Source organism: Pholcus phalangioides, unplaced genomic scaffold (genome assembly GCF_987345545.1).
Source record: "Pholcus phalangioides strain wild (caught in Gottingen) unplaced genomic scaffold, Ppha-v1.0 ptg000021l_1, whole genome shotgun sequence".
Classification (NCBI taxonomy): domain Eukaryota; kingdom Metazoa; phylum Arthropoda; class Arachnida; order Araneae; family Pholcidae; genus Pholcus; species Pholcus phalangioides.
The window spans coordinates 10492441-10509341 of NW_028301614.1; the positions used below are offsets into that span (position 1 = coordinate 10492441).

The window sequence follows — 16901 nt, forward strand, 5'->3', positions numbered from 1 at the left end:
TCCTGGCAGATAGAATTTTTTTTCCCTGATTTGGCAAACATTGACATAATTGTCAATGTTTGATAACTCATAATTGTCTTTTGTAAATTTTACTTTTTCTGTGTGTGCTCCAATCAGTTAGGCCTCAATTTAATGAATAAAAACTGTTTTATTCTATTTGTTAAACTGGGTTTCAACCTTCTTCATATATATATTTTTTCAAATCGTATTTAAATGCTACTTTTCCCTGCTCATAGCTCTAGGATAATTATCCACCACATATAGCAGGGCTTGACAAATCCCAGGTACCACACTGCCATAGCGACTACAAAATCAGTATTGACACACTTAAAATTTTCTATATGTGAAGGAAACATATACATTTCCGAGTTTATCTCGAAATTTTGATAATAATCTCTTCCAGCAATCGGAATAGATAGAGTCCTGGAAAAGTGAAAAAATACATTCGGTAAGACAGTTTTTCATAGTAAAAAAACCCATGCTTGGCTCCTAAGAAATTTGGCTGAAACCTAAATTATTGTTTGATTTGTCAAGCCCGGACATATAGTGCGTTTAGAATTGATCCATTCTACAGAATGAAGAGTACCACCTTTTTTTTTGTTGTGGCGAATTTTCTCGGGGCTATGTTTCTCGGGACTGTTGACTTTGTCAACAATCCCGAGTCAGTCCCAAAGTCAACAGTCATAGTGAAAGTAAGTAGCTATATGCAAGCCTTAGTATTATGCCAAAGGCATGCAGAAACAGGCCTGTCATTTCGGGGGGGGGGGGGCAGAAGGGGGAGCCGTTGCCCATCTGGCTTTTGAAAATACACTAAAAATGGTATATATATATACAAATACACATATGCATACATTGAGTACATGTGCTTTGGCCCCCCCCCCCCCGGAAAAAGTTGAAATGATGGCCCTGTGTGCAGAAAGAAACAAGCCAAAATGCACCAATTTGGTGTCAAAAATGTGTGATATAGTTATAATAGAAAAGTAATTGTATATATACTGTCGAATCCGTTTTAATGAATACCGTTATAGCAAAAATTGCATTGTAACGAAAACTTTTCTAATCCTTAAATAAGTTTACATAGGAACAATGTATTGTGAATTCCAATATTAAGAAATTAAAAATCTATTATAACGAATTCAGAAAACAAGTTTCAGAAAATAAACAAAAGAGTAAAAAAATGATCCCGTAAAATTGGTTTCAGAGAGTTAACTTGCTGAATTGTTGGGTATGAAGGGTTGTTCTTTTATGGCTTGTGGAAATGCTGCAAGAAATTTTAACCGATACAATAAGTGAAAATAGAATAACACCTGTGGTAAGCCAGTGGCTATGTGTTAGGAGTGTTTCATATTTATTCTATTTCAAAATGAGTGACCTCGAACGGAAACAGTTTTCTTCAATTAAAAAAAAAAACTTAAGATCATTTCATTTTTTTTTTTCAAGTTCATGCTGGAGTAAATAAAAACAGTGTGGCATTAAAATACGGCATATCTACTTCTACTCTTTCAACATTTTTGAAAAATCTGACTAAGTTGGAACTTCAAATTCAAACAGCAGCTATAGGACCCCATCGAAAAAAAAATACCAGACTCAAATTTTCAGGATGTGGATGTAGCTGTCTTTACAAGACATACTTCAAGATATTTTTTCAAAAAACATACATGGTTTCAGGACATTTATTCCTGAAATGTGACAGTTGCCAGCCCGTGCCCGAGTGGCATGGTGGTAAGATGCTCGTCTACCATCGTGAAGGTTGTTGTCAGGGTCCCAGGTTCGAACCCAAGGGAGGATATTGATAAGATATTTTCCCTAACGAACTCGAGGCGACCACCGATAGACAGCGCCTTCACTCCCAACCCATCTCACTAATGGCAGTAAATTGCACTATAGCGATATGGCCAGAGTTGGTGTTTGGTAAAGTAGTAGTAGTTGCCAGCCCACTTTGGAAAAGACTTTGGAATTTGCATGCGCTTTTGGATATGAAATCTTTCAAGCATTTGTTTCAAGCATTGCATGCGTTCGAGCACACACATATTTTAGAAGACTTTGTTGCTTCCTTAGCTTCCACAATATTTTTATGAAAAAAAAATTATGGATTATTTCCCTCAAATATGTTAAGTAAAACTTACCCAAAAAAACCCCAATTTCTAACTGATTTAACCCTTTAAGCAGCAATTAGAAATCTCAAAAGCCTCCTTCAAAATGTCACATCTTTTTTAATGAAGTAGGCTATCTTTTGATTTTCAGCAGGTGCAAACCAAGGAGTGCAGGAAAAAGAGTTTCATTGAGAAATCAACTTTTTAAGAAATATCTGGGCTTGTCAATGCTAAAATAAGAGGATTTCATCACAAGGCAAGGTATCTTGTCATTGCCGCTTAAAGGGTTAAGTTGCTTTGAGTTATTTTTGAAATTTAACTTCATTCTTGTCTAGAACGTAAATAAGTAATTTTTTCCTTAGAATCAAATTTTGCTACAAAATTTTTTTAACGAATGTTAAAATTTGTAAAATTGGAAATTCCTTTATAGCAAAATTTTGTTGTAACTAAGAGTTTTCTTCAGTCCATTGGAGTATGCTATACTGGGATTTGACTGTATTGATTCAATATCATATAGAACAATTATATTGATTTTTATCAACAAATAATGTTTCATTCCTTACTTCAACTATCGTTAAATTGAATTTCCCACACAGACTCTATTTCACTATGTACAACAATCAGCTGATCGGGTGATGTTCTTATTATTGACGCATAATTTAATATAATAAATAAGAGCTAGGTATACTGCAGAATTTTCACTTGCTTACCTTAGGAATATCATGCCTAACTGGCATCTGAAAGAGGTGCAAAATCAGAAAACAACTCAGAGCTTCTAGTATCACAAAACAAATCGCTTTCATTAGCCAAATCACTCGGGCTCCACAAATGGACATATTTCTTGTGGCAAACACACTGACACTTGCCAGAAAACGCGTCAATTTTGAGAGAATCTTCAGCAGTACAACTATCCAGTGGAGCTGAATTATTAATATACTTATTGTCACAACCATCATTATGGCACTCACACGTGCATTTTATGAATTTATTCTCTTGGTTTACTGATGACACATTAGCCATGGTTGTTGATTCACCGCCTTCAGACTTCAGGCCCTCTTCAGGAAAGTATACTTTGCCACTACCGTCAGCCTTGGTTTCAAATGTTACCCACTGATTAGGAGATTTGTTATTCCATGGCGACTCGTTTTCTTTGGATTCACCTGCGGGTGCAAAGATGTCCTCCGGCCGACCAAAGTCATCTTTTTTCTGAGCTCTAGGACTGTGCAGAATCTCCTCACAAAAGTCGCTCCAACTTTTCGTAGTATTTTTCTTTGGACTTTTCAGATGGCCAATGAACTGCTCACCGGGTAAGGAAAGTTTAATCTTCTCAACTTTTCTGTCTGAAGAAGGTGACGCGGCACGTATGTATGCTTCAAGTGGGGCTGCATTTATTGGCGTTGTGCTACGAGGCCTTTCCACTGGGATAGTTGTTATATCTGTCCTTGTTTTTGGTCGAGAAACCCTTGCCATTTGGGAAGGAAAAATTGGAATGGGATGGAGTTCACAAGTTGAATCATCATCGATTTCTGAAGAGTCTTGAGGCAGTAATTTTTCCGCCTCAAAGTCAATTTCTTCTTCCTCTTCATCTTTTTTTTGTTCAACTTCTATTTTCAAATCAAATGATAACTCGCATTCAGAAGATTCATGGTCATCTTCAAGGTTCTTCAGTATTGTCTCACACTTATTCAAGGTCTTTTCACAAATTTCATCTACCTGGGAAGAAAAAATGTTGCAGTCTTTCTCGGAAATGTTGAAGTTCTTTCTCGTGATTTTAATTTCACCGGAGGATTTGTTTGGCTTCTCTGAAATGTTATTTGTTTTGTCTAAATCATTCTGTATCTGCATAATGATAGGAGGGTCTTCGCTTTTTGGTTGTTCATTCTCTTTGCCATCTTCGCAATAAAGTTTGGTTGGTGGTGGTTCACTCTTTATTATGTCTACAGCATTCTTCTCCTCTTTTGGTGTGTTCGTAACAGGAATTGAACTTTCAGTTGGCTTATTTCCCTTTTTACCAACTTTGAAGAGCGACAGAAATTTACCTCTTTCTTTCGGTTTTGACTCGTGAGTTTCTTCTTCTTTTGAGGGCTCACTTTTCAATTTTAATGTGTTTTTTCCTCTGCTATCATCACTAGGTCCTTGTTCAGAAATACTTCTTACAGTTGGATTGTGACTACGAAAGATGTCAGTCCACGAGCTTTTACGTTGGCTGTACTCAACATCAATATTTTCATAATTATCTAGAGATGAAGCTGAGCCTTTCTTCTCTCTGACTAATGAGGTATCTTCCTTATTGAGGGAGGACAGGGATCCCGTTCGAAAACCTGAGGATGGAAGAGTTTTACTTTCAACAGGAGTGAGTGTGAAATTTGAATCAAAATCCTTATCGACTTGAGGGGTTGATTGAGCAGAAATGGTCAAGCTATCTAGGGTACTTGAAGATAACAATGTCGAACTTTCTTTGGTTTTTGCATTGCCATTCACTTTGTTTATGTTTTCATCATCTTTTAGAGGCTCAAGATCTTCTGGACTTTCCAGCTCATCAGATGGTAAATCTTCAAAAGATGCCAACGGTGCTGGACCAGCTGGAATTTGTTTAGAGGGATAACTTGTTCGTTTCACTGTTGCCATTGAATTTGAATGAAGATCTGTCATTTTATTTGTGGCATCAACTATGGAAATTTAACTTTCACTAAACTTAATGACCATGATGATGGACTCTCTACACACAACATGATGATGGAATTTACCTATGGTGAAAGAAAATTTTTATTTTTGACCACAAATACACAATTTAAATATGCAAATGTGCAGATAGAATATACTATCCCTCATCATTCCAGAAACATGAATGTGCAAATTTTCACTTTTTGTGTTTATAAGCTGGTTGGATTCATTATTCTGCTATCAGAAACAAGAATTTTTAACACCTGTTGAAACGCATGTTACAAAGCATTTCAGGGAAATGACACTCATAGAATAACATAGGTAGAATAAACATTCAGATGTCATTTCCCACATTTTGGAAATTTGCAAACTCATGCTTCTGGCATGAAAGGTGACGATATATATATTTTTAAAAGCATGAGAAAGCAGAAATGGATGACGGAAGTGAAAATGTTCATAATAAGTTGAAAGGGGTGGGGGGGGGGGAGATAGATGAGAGAGCCATTTAGAAAATATCCAATCATTTATCACATTTTAGTCTTTTAAATCTTTCTTCCTACTGAAACATTTATTCCCTCTTTCTATTTTTTACTAAAAATCACCCATTCTGTAATTGTGACCAGGAATTAATCTAGATATACCATATGTGGGTCATTCCCAAAAAAGTGTACGAACTATTTACGAGACTTTATAATTTTTTTTACAAAATTTCAGAGTAGTACAAAATTTCACACTGGTAGTCATTTTTTTCCAGTTCTTTATTTAATTCTCTTTCATGTGACATTCCTTAATTTGTTTCAGATATTATCTAATTTTTATAAAAAATCATTGTAACAAAACCTAAAAATCTGGCTGTCCTAGCTTCAAAAAGTATCAAACAAAGAGACAGATCTGGAATTTCTTTTAAAACACTTCAAATCACACTTTATGAATGTGCCATAGCTAAACAAAGCTGACAATAAAACTTTGAAAAAAAAAATGTTTTTCTTAGGAAAAACTATTTTTGTGTTAGTATCCTGAAATTTTTCCCATTTTAAAATGTCCACTCTGTTACGGTCATTTGAGAAATATATTTTTGCAACAGGTTAAATCTGATAACACGTTTGAGCTCATTGAAAGGTTCACTTTTAATGCTTGATCAAAAATTTTGGATTTAACTTTTGCAAACCACTTAATATTAACGTTTTGTCTTTAGTACCAGATTTTTGTCTGATGGATGTCCAATCTGTTAAGTCATTATCATAAATAATTATTTTTTTCATATATATCAGCATCAAGTGATAGTACATGGAGATATGCTTTGAAATATAATGAAAGTTTTCATCAATCATTTAAATTTATAATGAAAAAATAATAATTTAGGCTAATTTGTCCACTGTTACGTGTGTTCCCTCTGTTACATATTCCAAAAGCTCAAGAAAAGCAACAGATTGGAGACTATGATTTAAAGCAATGTTTTTATAGTTAAGAGGTTTAAAGTTAAATTTAATAAGTTATTTATTCCTTTTGAACCCTTTAAAACATTCACCGTTTTAAAGGGTTTTAACCCTTTAAACATTTTTCAGTTAAATACAAAAGTAATACAGATCGTCAAAATCACTGCCAGGCACAGATCTAGGGAGATGTCTGGCATAAGGGGCATTTTAGTATGAGTAAAGGTTGTTATTTGACAATATATTCTGCATTTTATGGGACAGAACCATTATTTTCCTTTATTATTTTTGTTTCCAGGCCCAATTGCCTCACCCCTAGTCTACTATGAATCACTAATGTGAAAGGCGTGAATGTGAGTTTTATACCAACATCAAATTACCATTCAATTTTAACAAATATTTTGACGTTAAAGAAAAATCATCCTGATAATATAATATACAAGTCCAGTGTCCACTTTGACCAGATTTTAAACATTTTATCAGACCAAAATTCAAACTATGAGGGATGGGGTGCGTGTTTTTGAATGTTCTCATGGGGTGGAGTTTTTCAAAGATTGAAAGATAGAGGAGAGTCTCTGGGTCATCTATCACATTTTGTATATTATTTTTGAGAAAATAAAAGTCTATTTGCATAGCCTATTTAGAATATTTGAGATATCTTTCTCTCAGTTAAACATTTCTGTGCACACTGTTGCAATTATGTCCACTCTGTTACAATAGTGCTCACAGTGCAGTCTTAAAGCATGGGCCCACTCGGGCACAGCAAGGGGGCCTCAAGTGAAGAGGGACCTCAGAAAAATGAGAAGTAGTTTAATTTTTTGAGAATTCGCCATGTAGGGCCTCATGAAAATCACTTGGCCCGAGGGCCCATGATACTCTTAAGACGGCCCTGGGTGTCTACTCTGTTACGGGAAGCATTATTGCAGTTCACGGCCAAAAAATTTTAGGAATACTTCAAACTAAAATATTAAATTATAAATTACCAACCCATTGTCTGTCAGAAATAAGTTTTGATTTTGAGTAGCTAAACATATGTAAAAAATGAACTTTTCTATGTGCTATTTCGAAAAAATCATAAAAAACCATCGTCAAAATGACAGGAAAAAAAGTCAATTTTTTTTAAAACTGCTTCTTTTCAGCATATATATGTAAGAAATAAGCTTATTTTAAGACATAAAAAGAGCAGAAATAGTGATATTTATTTTTTACAGCCATATTTGTTTAACAGAGTGGACAAAATCCATGACTGTCATAAAATCCAAAAAATAAAATATTATTGCAAAATAAAAGTGGAAAATATTTATAAAATATTAAACTTCACGTCATTGGCTATAATTTTAGATCAATTTCACTTTTTAAATTCAACATTGAACTTTTCATTTCAAAAAAATGGAATGAACACTTTTTTGGGAATGACCCATGTATAAGCTGTACACCTACATATTCCTAAGTTTTTTTTATTAGAAACAACGATTCCTTCATCAGTTAAGACAGTGACTGGAAAACTTTTTTTACGAGTGGGCCAAAAAACTAAAGGAGAAAAAAAATTGGTCAGCCAGACACAGATTCATAATTGGAATTTTTAAGCTTAAGAGTGAAGTACCACTGATTCTATGGCGGGCCAGATAGAATCTCCAAGTGGGATGTAGTTTGCCCCTCACTACGTTACGACAACCCTTCTTTAACTTGACACTCTCAGTGCTTACTAAGACCAGAGATGCCAATGACGCGCTATAGAGCGTCAAATACCCGGAATTTCGGAAAAGGACGCATAAAAATTTGGCTCACGCGGCGTCCTCGCATTCTTTCCTAGTTCCAAGAAAAAAGTAGAGAGAAGAAAACCTCTCTCCAACTCTTTCCCCCCCCCCCTTTCTTTTTTCCGTCTATCATGATTGCGCGACCTTAAAAAAGTGGTTTTACTACTTTGTATACTGTACTGTACACACACATTGAGGTAACTGTATTGTATTAATGTGCACGCGAGTTGAGGATTAGATGACGGATTTCTAATTGCTTCCGTGAATGAGGGGCCATGTACCGAATTTTCAAATTTCGGAGTTTTTATTTCCCTGCGGATTTTCTCCCCTCCGGTTACATACCGAAAATTACGGTACTTTCGCGGGTATCTGCCGGCATTCAAAGACAGCGTCTACACGGCGTAAATTTGCCTTATTCCTACAAGATTGCCAATGCGCATTTTTTTTGAAATGTCGTAAAGGATTTGGAACGCGTGTTCAACATTTCCCGAGATCGTTACAAAAAAAAATCTAAAAACTACCTTGAATATCCAGTTTTGCCTATGTGGTAGTAGTCACCATTTCGCATCGCGAAAATCAGGGGGGGGGGGGAAGTACGCAGAATCGGCTTTTGGCGGAGTACAAGGATTTCTTCCACAGAAGTTGTGGATCAATAAAACTAAAAAAAATTTTAAATTAACATTACAAAAAATATTCTTAATTTTTGATCTGCCCCCCCCCCCCCATTTTCCCTTCGATGAAAATCCGGGTTTGGAGCCCGTGATTGCGCAGTGGTAATCGGCTAAAAATACGATTTTCTAAGGTTAATTTTGAGTTGACTATTCCTTTGAAAAACAGCTCTGGGGTTGCAACAACGATCACACAGAACTACAAGACAAATATGTATACATTAAATTTCAAATCCACGCATTACTAATTTGGAGGATAGATGCAGGGCCACAACTAGGGGAAGGGAGCAGGCGGGTCTGGTGCTCCGGCCTCTGGACTAGAGGGGGGCGCCAAATTCACCCTTTACAAATGCTGCTTCTACAGTACACAGGGGTGCCAAAATGCGTGCTCGCCCCGTTTGAGAAAGTATTTAGCTGCGGCCCTAGATAGATGGCACCACCGACTGAAGACAAAACACGTCAAATGCTGGGCACACACACACAAGCGCACTGTTAAGTTTCACCAACCATATCTAACATAGCTCCCAAGATCGTAGCAGGGGGAGGGACTTGCAGGGTCTGGTCGCCCCCCCCCCCGAAATGTGCGAAGATGACTGAAAAAAGGGGGAAATGATGGCCAAATCTATTCTTCGACCGTTTTTGTCCCCCCCACAAACAAAATTTCTAGCTACGGGCCCGATAGCTCCCATATTCAGGTGTGAAAATATGTGGCAGTTAAATAGCGATAGATCAGAGTGGTGGACCATCAGGGAGGAAAAAGAAAATCATTCCACCAGGAAATCGCTTCGAAAGGATTTATATGAATAGAAAATCAGAAGATGAGTGTCTGATATAGTGTGTACTGAGAGAGAGAATCTCATTTGCTTCGAATTTAATCAGAAGACATCATATTGAAAGAGCTAAGATTTTTTTCAAAGAAATCGAAAATCAATCAGAAGAGAATTCATTTTGATTGATTTATAAGTAAATACATAAACGTGTGCGTCTAACTTACATTACAGTAGATCCTGCTTGTGATGTTTTTCATAAAATCGTCATAAAAAAAATATATGATGGTTTTAAGCAGGAAAACACTTTAAACGGGAAATCTTAATGAGAATCACTTAGTATGACTTATTTGCCTAGTCCCAACTCTAAGGCCGAACACATACTGGGGATGTGAGCGGAGAGGTACGAAATAGCGGCGAAAACAAATGTACTGTTTTGTTCTGCGCCTCACATACTCGGGCAGCGAGACAAGGAGGAGAAAGAGGCGGCTCAAGAGGTACGCGATTCTTTCAAGCCGGTTTGTTTTCATCGCGAGGTAGAATCAGACGCTATTTGGGGATTGGTCAGTTTTCTCCCCTTTTTTTTTCTCCTCACTCTCTTGGAAAAAAAAGAGAACTTCTGAGGGGGGATCATCATCATCATCACCACCCATTTGGTTTGGAGGGAGTGCTTCGGATTTTTTTCCACTTTTGGCGCTCTCTCTTCTTTTCGATTGTGCTTAACCCAATCTATCCTAATTTAAAAGTTTGACGATTGTTGTGGTAGCATTTTACGGATTAATTACCCCGTCATTTTTTTAGACGTGAATATTTTTCAAAATCTTACTGGGACTACGAGATAGCATAGATATTTCGCAAATTTTCGCCCATCCCATTGCGCTTTTTGCATGGAAAACTACACTATGTGCAACAGGACTTCCTTCTGACGAACGAACAGTGCTGCAACTAGGAAGGGAGCGGGAGGGGGTGTGGTTTCCCGGGCGTAGTATCAGAAGGGGCGCAAATTCCATCCCTTAAATTTCATCTTTTCAATTGTCCCTGAATAGTTTTTAATAACAAACGTACTGCCATGGGACATAGGCACCAGAACATGGCGGGGGGGGGGGGGGCTATTTCAACCCCCCAATAAATTTTGTGTTAGGGGGCTGAGAACCCCCTTCCCAATTAATGAATAAATAATGCGGGGCACTGCACCCTTCTACATATGGGCTCGAGGCTCACCACGGAACGATTGGCAACTTTCAGCCCTCTCAATGTTTTTCATGCCCACGCCTTTGCCCTGGGCTGCAAAATGTAAAGGGTGGCAAATTTTTGTCGGAATCTGGAAAACCACTAAAAGATCATAAGTTATATACCACTATAAATCATTATGCAGTCGCTGGGGCGGAAAAATCATTTCTTCCCCACAAAGACATCAAAAATCTTTTACAAAGAAAACTATCTATGTACTGTCTATACCAGCGGTTCTCAACCAGTGCTCCACGTGCACTGGTTGAGGGGGGGCTCCGCGTTCACTCGATGAAAGAAAATGAACCAGTAAATTTTATGACCAAATGAAAAAAAAACAAAAACGTAGCGTACGGGGCTCCGTCGTAGAAATTATATACTAAAAAGGGCTCCGTGACTCAGAAAAAAGGTTGAGAATTGCTGGTCGACACTAATTTTCTACTCAATACTGAACATGTTCTTAGAATTTCAACGAAAATTTGTGGAGATTTTTCCAGGAACGTCATTTCAACGTTTTCCAGGGAAGGGGGCAGGCAAAGAACATGAACTCCATGTATGAGTTTTGAGGTTGGGAAATCGGTTACGATTTTAGGTCAAGTATTCATTTAACTCTAGCATATTCGGGACCCATTTAACCCATCGGAACCAAGTTACGTGCATTTACGGAGAGGTTCCCACATCCTACAGTAGGGCGCCTAGACTGGAATAGATGGCGAGCCCCCAAACCAGCTTTTCAGGGGCCCTCTATGGTTAATTTATAGTGTGAAAAATCAAAAAGTGATAAGAATCGTTCCGGCCCCTGTCAGCCCTGCCCTTGTGTGGGGGGGGGGGCATGTCGAGAGGTATAATATACATATAACACCAGTGCTCCCAACACACAGGGTCGGGGTATCCGGGGGATTGCACGTATACCTTAATGGGGAAGTTAAAAGGTTTGATTTCCAGGGCCCTCCTTTGATGGATCTCGTTGTTTTCTTGCTGCTTTAACATTGAAAAATTTGCGATAGCGGAAGCCCAAGATATATCCAGTCTGGGGACCCCATAAAATTTGCGAATTCGGTCACGGGTAACTGAGGGGGGGGGGGCTGGAATTTATTCGTTGGTAAAATGAATACAAATGAACATTTGCCATGGCACTCACAGGGGGATGTATGACAAGCTCCGAGTCAGAGGACCGTTTCATTTTGGGAGCCTGGATGAATCTCATTTTTTTTCTGTTATTTAACATTTTAGAATTTGCAACAGCGAAAGCCCGAGATAAAGCCAATCTGGGGGCCCCCACTAAAAGTATGCGAACTGGTGTCCCAGGTAATTGGTTGGGGGCCTTGGACTTTATTCGTTGGTAAAATGAATACAAATGAAAATTTTTCATGGCACTTGCAGCGGGGAATGACCAACAAGCTTCCAAGTCGGGGCCCCATGTTTACAGGTTTCATTTTGGGGGCCCTGGATGAATCTCATTCTTTTCTGTCGTTTAACATTGTGAAATTTGCAACACATCGATAGCCCGAGATAAATCCAGTCTGGGCCCCGCTAAAATTCAGCGAATTGGAGTCTGGGGACCCCATAGGCAAGTTTTCTGGGGGTACTTGATGAATCACATTTGTTTTATGTTGTTTTATTATTGTAAAATTCGCTTGTTCAGTAAGCTGGTGCTTTCACATGTCCCTTTCCATAACGCTGATGAAGTGGGACGAAATAAACAAGACATGTTGTGATGAGAAGGGGTGGGTGGCCGCCATAGGCTGCAGGGGCACAGAGCCCCTAGTATATATATATTTGTATGTACATATAAAATTTTTATTGTATTTTCAAAAGCTCCCCTCCCTCGAATGGCGCCCCTTGATTTGTCAATACGTTGATGGATTAGCAGGGGTTCTCAAACTGTGCGCGCCAACCTTCGTCAGGGGTGCAGCTTCGCAGTGGTCTTGACAAAGGTTTTTCAAAGAAATGCTTTGCTTACAACTGTTCTTCACATAGACGTACGTACGGCAGAATTTTCTCGGGGAGGGGGGTTCAAATTTGTTTTTCCTTCTGGGGGTTTTACGTTTTTTCCGGCAAAATAACACTATAATCTTGGCTTAGGTGGGGGGGGGGGTTAGAACCCCAAATCCCCCCTTTGCGTATGCCAATGGCTCTTCATAAGGGAAATGGGTGACGCGGGTGGAAAATGTTTGAGATCCCGTTTTTTAGGAAAACGAATAAACACCGTGATGATTGCTCATCGCTTACTAACATTGTCGAAACATGGTTTCTGTTTTTTCTCTTTTATTTGATTATACTGAATACTGTATCTATTATTTCCGTGGATTTGAATTGGAATGTCGTGTGTTATGAAAGAGACACAAGATTTTTTTCTGATGCAAATAATGAACATCTCACACACAATACATATTTCTGTATTTCTTAAAAAATCGAAACCAGTTGATTGCAGCATCCGTGCGTTCATTGAGATTGGTTATGCACAGAACATGCCGGTTATAAGCAGTGCCGTCGTAAGGCATGGGCCCACCAGGGCAAGGACCGTGGGACCTCAAGATAAAAAAGGCTTCACAAAAGTGAGATGTGGTTGAGATTTTCGGGAATTTGCCTTGTAGGGCCTCAGAAAAATCCTTTGGCCCTTGGGCCCATGATGCTCTTAAGACGGCCCTGCATATAGGAGGAATCTGTAATTCTGGGATTTCATAAATAATGGATCCACACTGATAATTTGTGCTTAACCACCACGTATACATTTATCGCTAATAACAATCATTTTCATAATGATACGCTGGCCATAAAAAAATTACGGTTTCATCATCGAGGTGTATGGATAACTTCATCTCATTAACGGTGATATTTTCTTTTGAAAGTATCGAAATTAGCTTCTGCGGATTGTAGGCATGTAGTGTCTAACTAATTGTATTGTCTCTCTATCTTGATTGAAGTATAATTATTTCAATCTTTATACATATTGTGCAATAATATTCGAAACAACGGTTTGATACAAGAAGTCATTAAAAACATATATAAACAGGACTTGTAGTCTTTTGGGGATTAACGCGTTTATTGCAGCGCATCTCAACCTTTTTTGACCCACGGCCCTTTTCCGGTATGTAATTTCTATGGCGGAGCCCCAGACGCCTATTTTTTTTATTTATTCATCAAAGTTTCTGACTTATTTTTATTATTCAAAAATATTAATTATTTTTTTCAAATTTACTGTTTTTTTTATTTATTTTCCTCGAGTGGCCACGGAACCCCTGGCAGTTTGCACGGAGCCCTAAGGGATCTGCGGGGCACTGGTTGAGAACCGCTGGTTTATCGGAATCCTCCAATATTGCCAAACTGATTGATTTGGCATGAACAGGCTGGTAGGGTTACTAGTTGGCGAGATGTCATGTTTCCCGCTCAAAGGCTTTTCTTCTTTACCCTTCAGAACGCCTGCGGTCATTTTCGCTCTCCTCTGCCTCCTCAGTATGTTACGGGACATCGATGCTGATCTCGATGTATTTTCTCTTTTGAAATCGCTCTCTTTGTCGTCTCCCCAGTATGTGTTCGGCCTAGTGGAAAATTCTAAATGGTAACGTCATAAGCGCGATCGAATGTATATTTGTTAAATTCTCAGTATGTTGAGTGTGTGTTAATGGGTTTCTTTGCAAGATTTTCCTACTAATAGACACAATGAAAGTAAATGAACCTTTGGATGGAACATGTTTTTAGAAATGAATTATTCGATTCACAGAGATACCTCCTACGGGCCATTCAAGTCTTACGTCAGCATCGATGTGGGAGGGGGTTCTGATTTGCTGAGTTTGAATGCTGTTTACGTCATCAACCACGCTTTATTAAAAATATGAAATATTCTTCATGGCATATTACTCGGTGCGTCAAAAAAGGAGATAACCTAGTTTGTGGGCACCTGAACTAACATTCCCCTTATCAATAAGACCCATACAGAGCCACTTTAGTTATCTCCAAATGTTTCGCGAATCCAAGTGATCTGGAAATGTGTCGCGGGCCGCTTAAGTCCTCTGAACCTAAACCACGCATCACTCAAGTGATCCGTAATTATGCCGCGGATAACTTGAGTGATGTAAAACCGCACTGGGTCCGCCTAAGTGATCTAAAACTGTGACACATGTCACTCAAGGGACCTCTAAATGTGCCACGGATCACTTAAGCAATCCATAAATGCGCCGCTTAGTTGATTTTTACAAAATTAGGTTTGCTGGGGCAGGCCACAGATAACCCCAAGGGCTACATTTGGTCCACGGATTTACCATGTATCACTTTCTTGTAAAAAATGTATCACACCATGTAAAAAATTTCTTTAAAAAAATTTGAGTTCTAAACCTTCAAATAGCATTGAAATTAGCAGAAATTGATTATAATACATATGAAGGTATTTTCTTTGGAAATTTTAATTTAAAATATTATATATATAATATTTTGCATTAAAAAAATAAATTTTTGATAATCTGGGAGAGGGAGTAGCACGTGCCTCCCTATATACCCCCCCCCCTGCGTACGTCTATGACCCAACCAATACTCATTAGGAGGAGGGGGGGGAGTGCTGACGAAAATTTGCTGACAAGGGGTGGGGGGGGGGTCAAAAATGGCTTAAAATTCGCTGACGTAATAATACTTGAACGGCCCCTAACCAGAAGATAGCCAGCCGCTCTGTCTCAACAAAGAGATATAAGCACGTGATAAAAGACCTGGGGCATGCTGGAAAAAAATTCAGACACCAGTAAATTATGGGGGGGGGGGGCATACTTTATTTAAGGTAATTTTTTTTGGAGAGGGACCCACTTTCACTCAAGAAGAACCCAGATTTTTCGAATACAGGTAAATTAGAGTGTAGCGGCATCTCTGAAGACACTCAAAAGTGAACCACAGAACACTGATATGGTTCATTGTAGGCTCTTTTGAAAGCTGTTGCAATGAACAAGTTTTTGGTAAGTTATTGCTAAAAGGGTATTTGTGAAATTAGCGACAATTCGATTTTGAATTCTGCCAATCTTTCAATGCCCGTGGCTCGTCAATGAATCCAGATATATCGATGAAAATGGTGACATCATATAGCATTTTTCTTGCTCTTTCCAAATATGTACTTAGTTTGCATATAAGTATTTCAGAAACCAGGCCCGTCATTTAGGGGGGGGGGCCTGGCTTTTGAAAATACACAACAAATGTACATATATATATATATATATATATGCGTACCTTTAGTACATGCTCTTTGCCCCCCCCCCCCCCGGGAAAAGTTGAAATGACGGAACTGTGTCAGAAATCTCACAAGTTAGGGGTTTTTTTTTCAGATTTGTATTTTTTTGCTCCATAATCAATTATAAACTCGAAGAGACAGAGTTGGTACAGTACCGTCTTAACGCATGGGCGCGGCTCGGAAGCCTCAGGAGAAGAGGGGCCTCACAAAAATGAGATCCGGTGAAAGTTTCTAGAATTTACAAGGGCCTCAGAAAAACCACTTGGCCCGGGGACCCATGATGCTTCTTAAGACAGCCCTGAGTTGGTAGGGTGTTTTATGTTCCACTTGGGCTCGATTGTCACTTCCTTTCATTTGGCAGAACAGGTCACGTTCACCCTGCTGTTGACAATGGTGCTTGCACCAAAAAAAGAGAAGTTGAGGACAAAAAGAGTTAAGTCAGGGTTCCCAGTAAAATCATATATATAATTATTATTCATTAATCATAAAATTTTAATTATTTCCATGCCCGAAACTCAAAAACTCACCTGACTTTCCTGACCAAAAATTCAAAAAGAAAGAAATATAATTCATAAACCTTAACCCTTCTCTTCCGAATCTTGAATTTTTTGTTTTTTTGAGAGTTTCAGTCTCCCTCCCTTCACACAGAATTTTTCCCTGACTTGTGTGTGTGTGTGAAAAGCCCCTAACGCAACTATCCCAAAACGGAATAGTTGCGATTTTCTGTGTCGATTTTTTTGAAAAAAATGCCCCAGTTTGGGAGGTTTAGTATAATAAAAAATAATCACTCAAAAATTTAATTTTTTTAAATTTTAATTCAAAGTTCATTAAATACAGCACCTCAGTGGCACTGGAACCTAGAGGGCTCAGACAACATGAGCCCCACCTCCCGAAACAACGTTCCGAAGTCGCCGAGTCCCTTAATAATTCATGAATATTCAATGCAATCCCGACCTCCATACACCCTTGTTGGTCGTATATACGGACGTCTAGCAACCCTAGAGCCTTCATCCCCATTTTCTTCGCATCAGAGCTCCTACGGCATCTACGACGAAACATTCTTTCCGACATACAGGGTGATTA

General features: G+C 38.5%; 1 protein-coding gene across 2 annotated transcripts in view; it reads right to left on the reverse strand.

The window, feature by feature from the left end:
• The window catches only part of LOC149070596 (potassium channel subfamily K member 2-like), a 56576-nt gene that overhangs the window by 30001 nt on the left and 9674 nt on the right, over positions 1–16901 (reverse strand). The window contains exon 2 of one of the 2 annotated variants that reach the window (XM_089248986.1): positions 2804–4840. The exons of the other annotated variant lie outside the window; for it this stretch is intronic. Coding sequence (XP_089105112.1) covers positions 2820–4745 — 1926 coding nt within the window. The 5' untranslated portion in view covers positions 4746–4840 and the 3' untranslated portion in view covers positions 2804–2819. The remainder of the gene's footprint in view (positions 1–2803; positions 4841–16901) is intronic. 2 annotated transcript variants of the gene reach the window in all.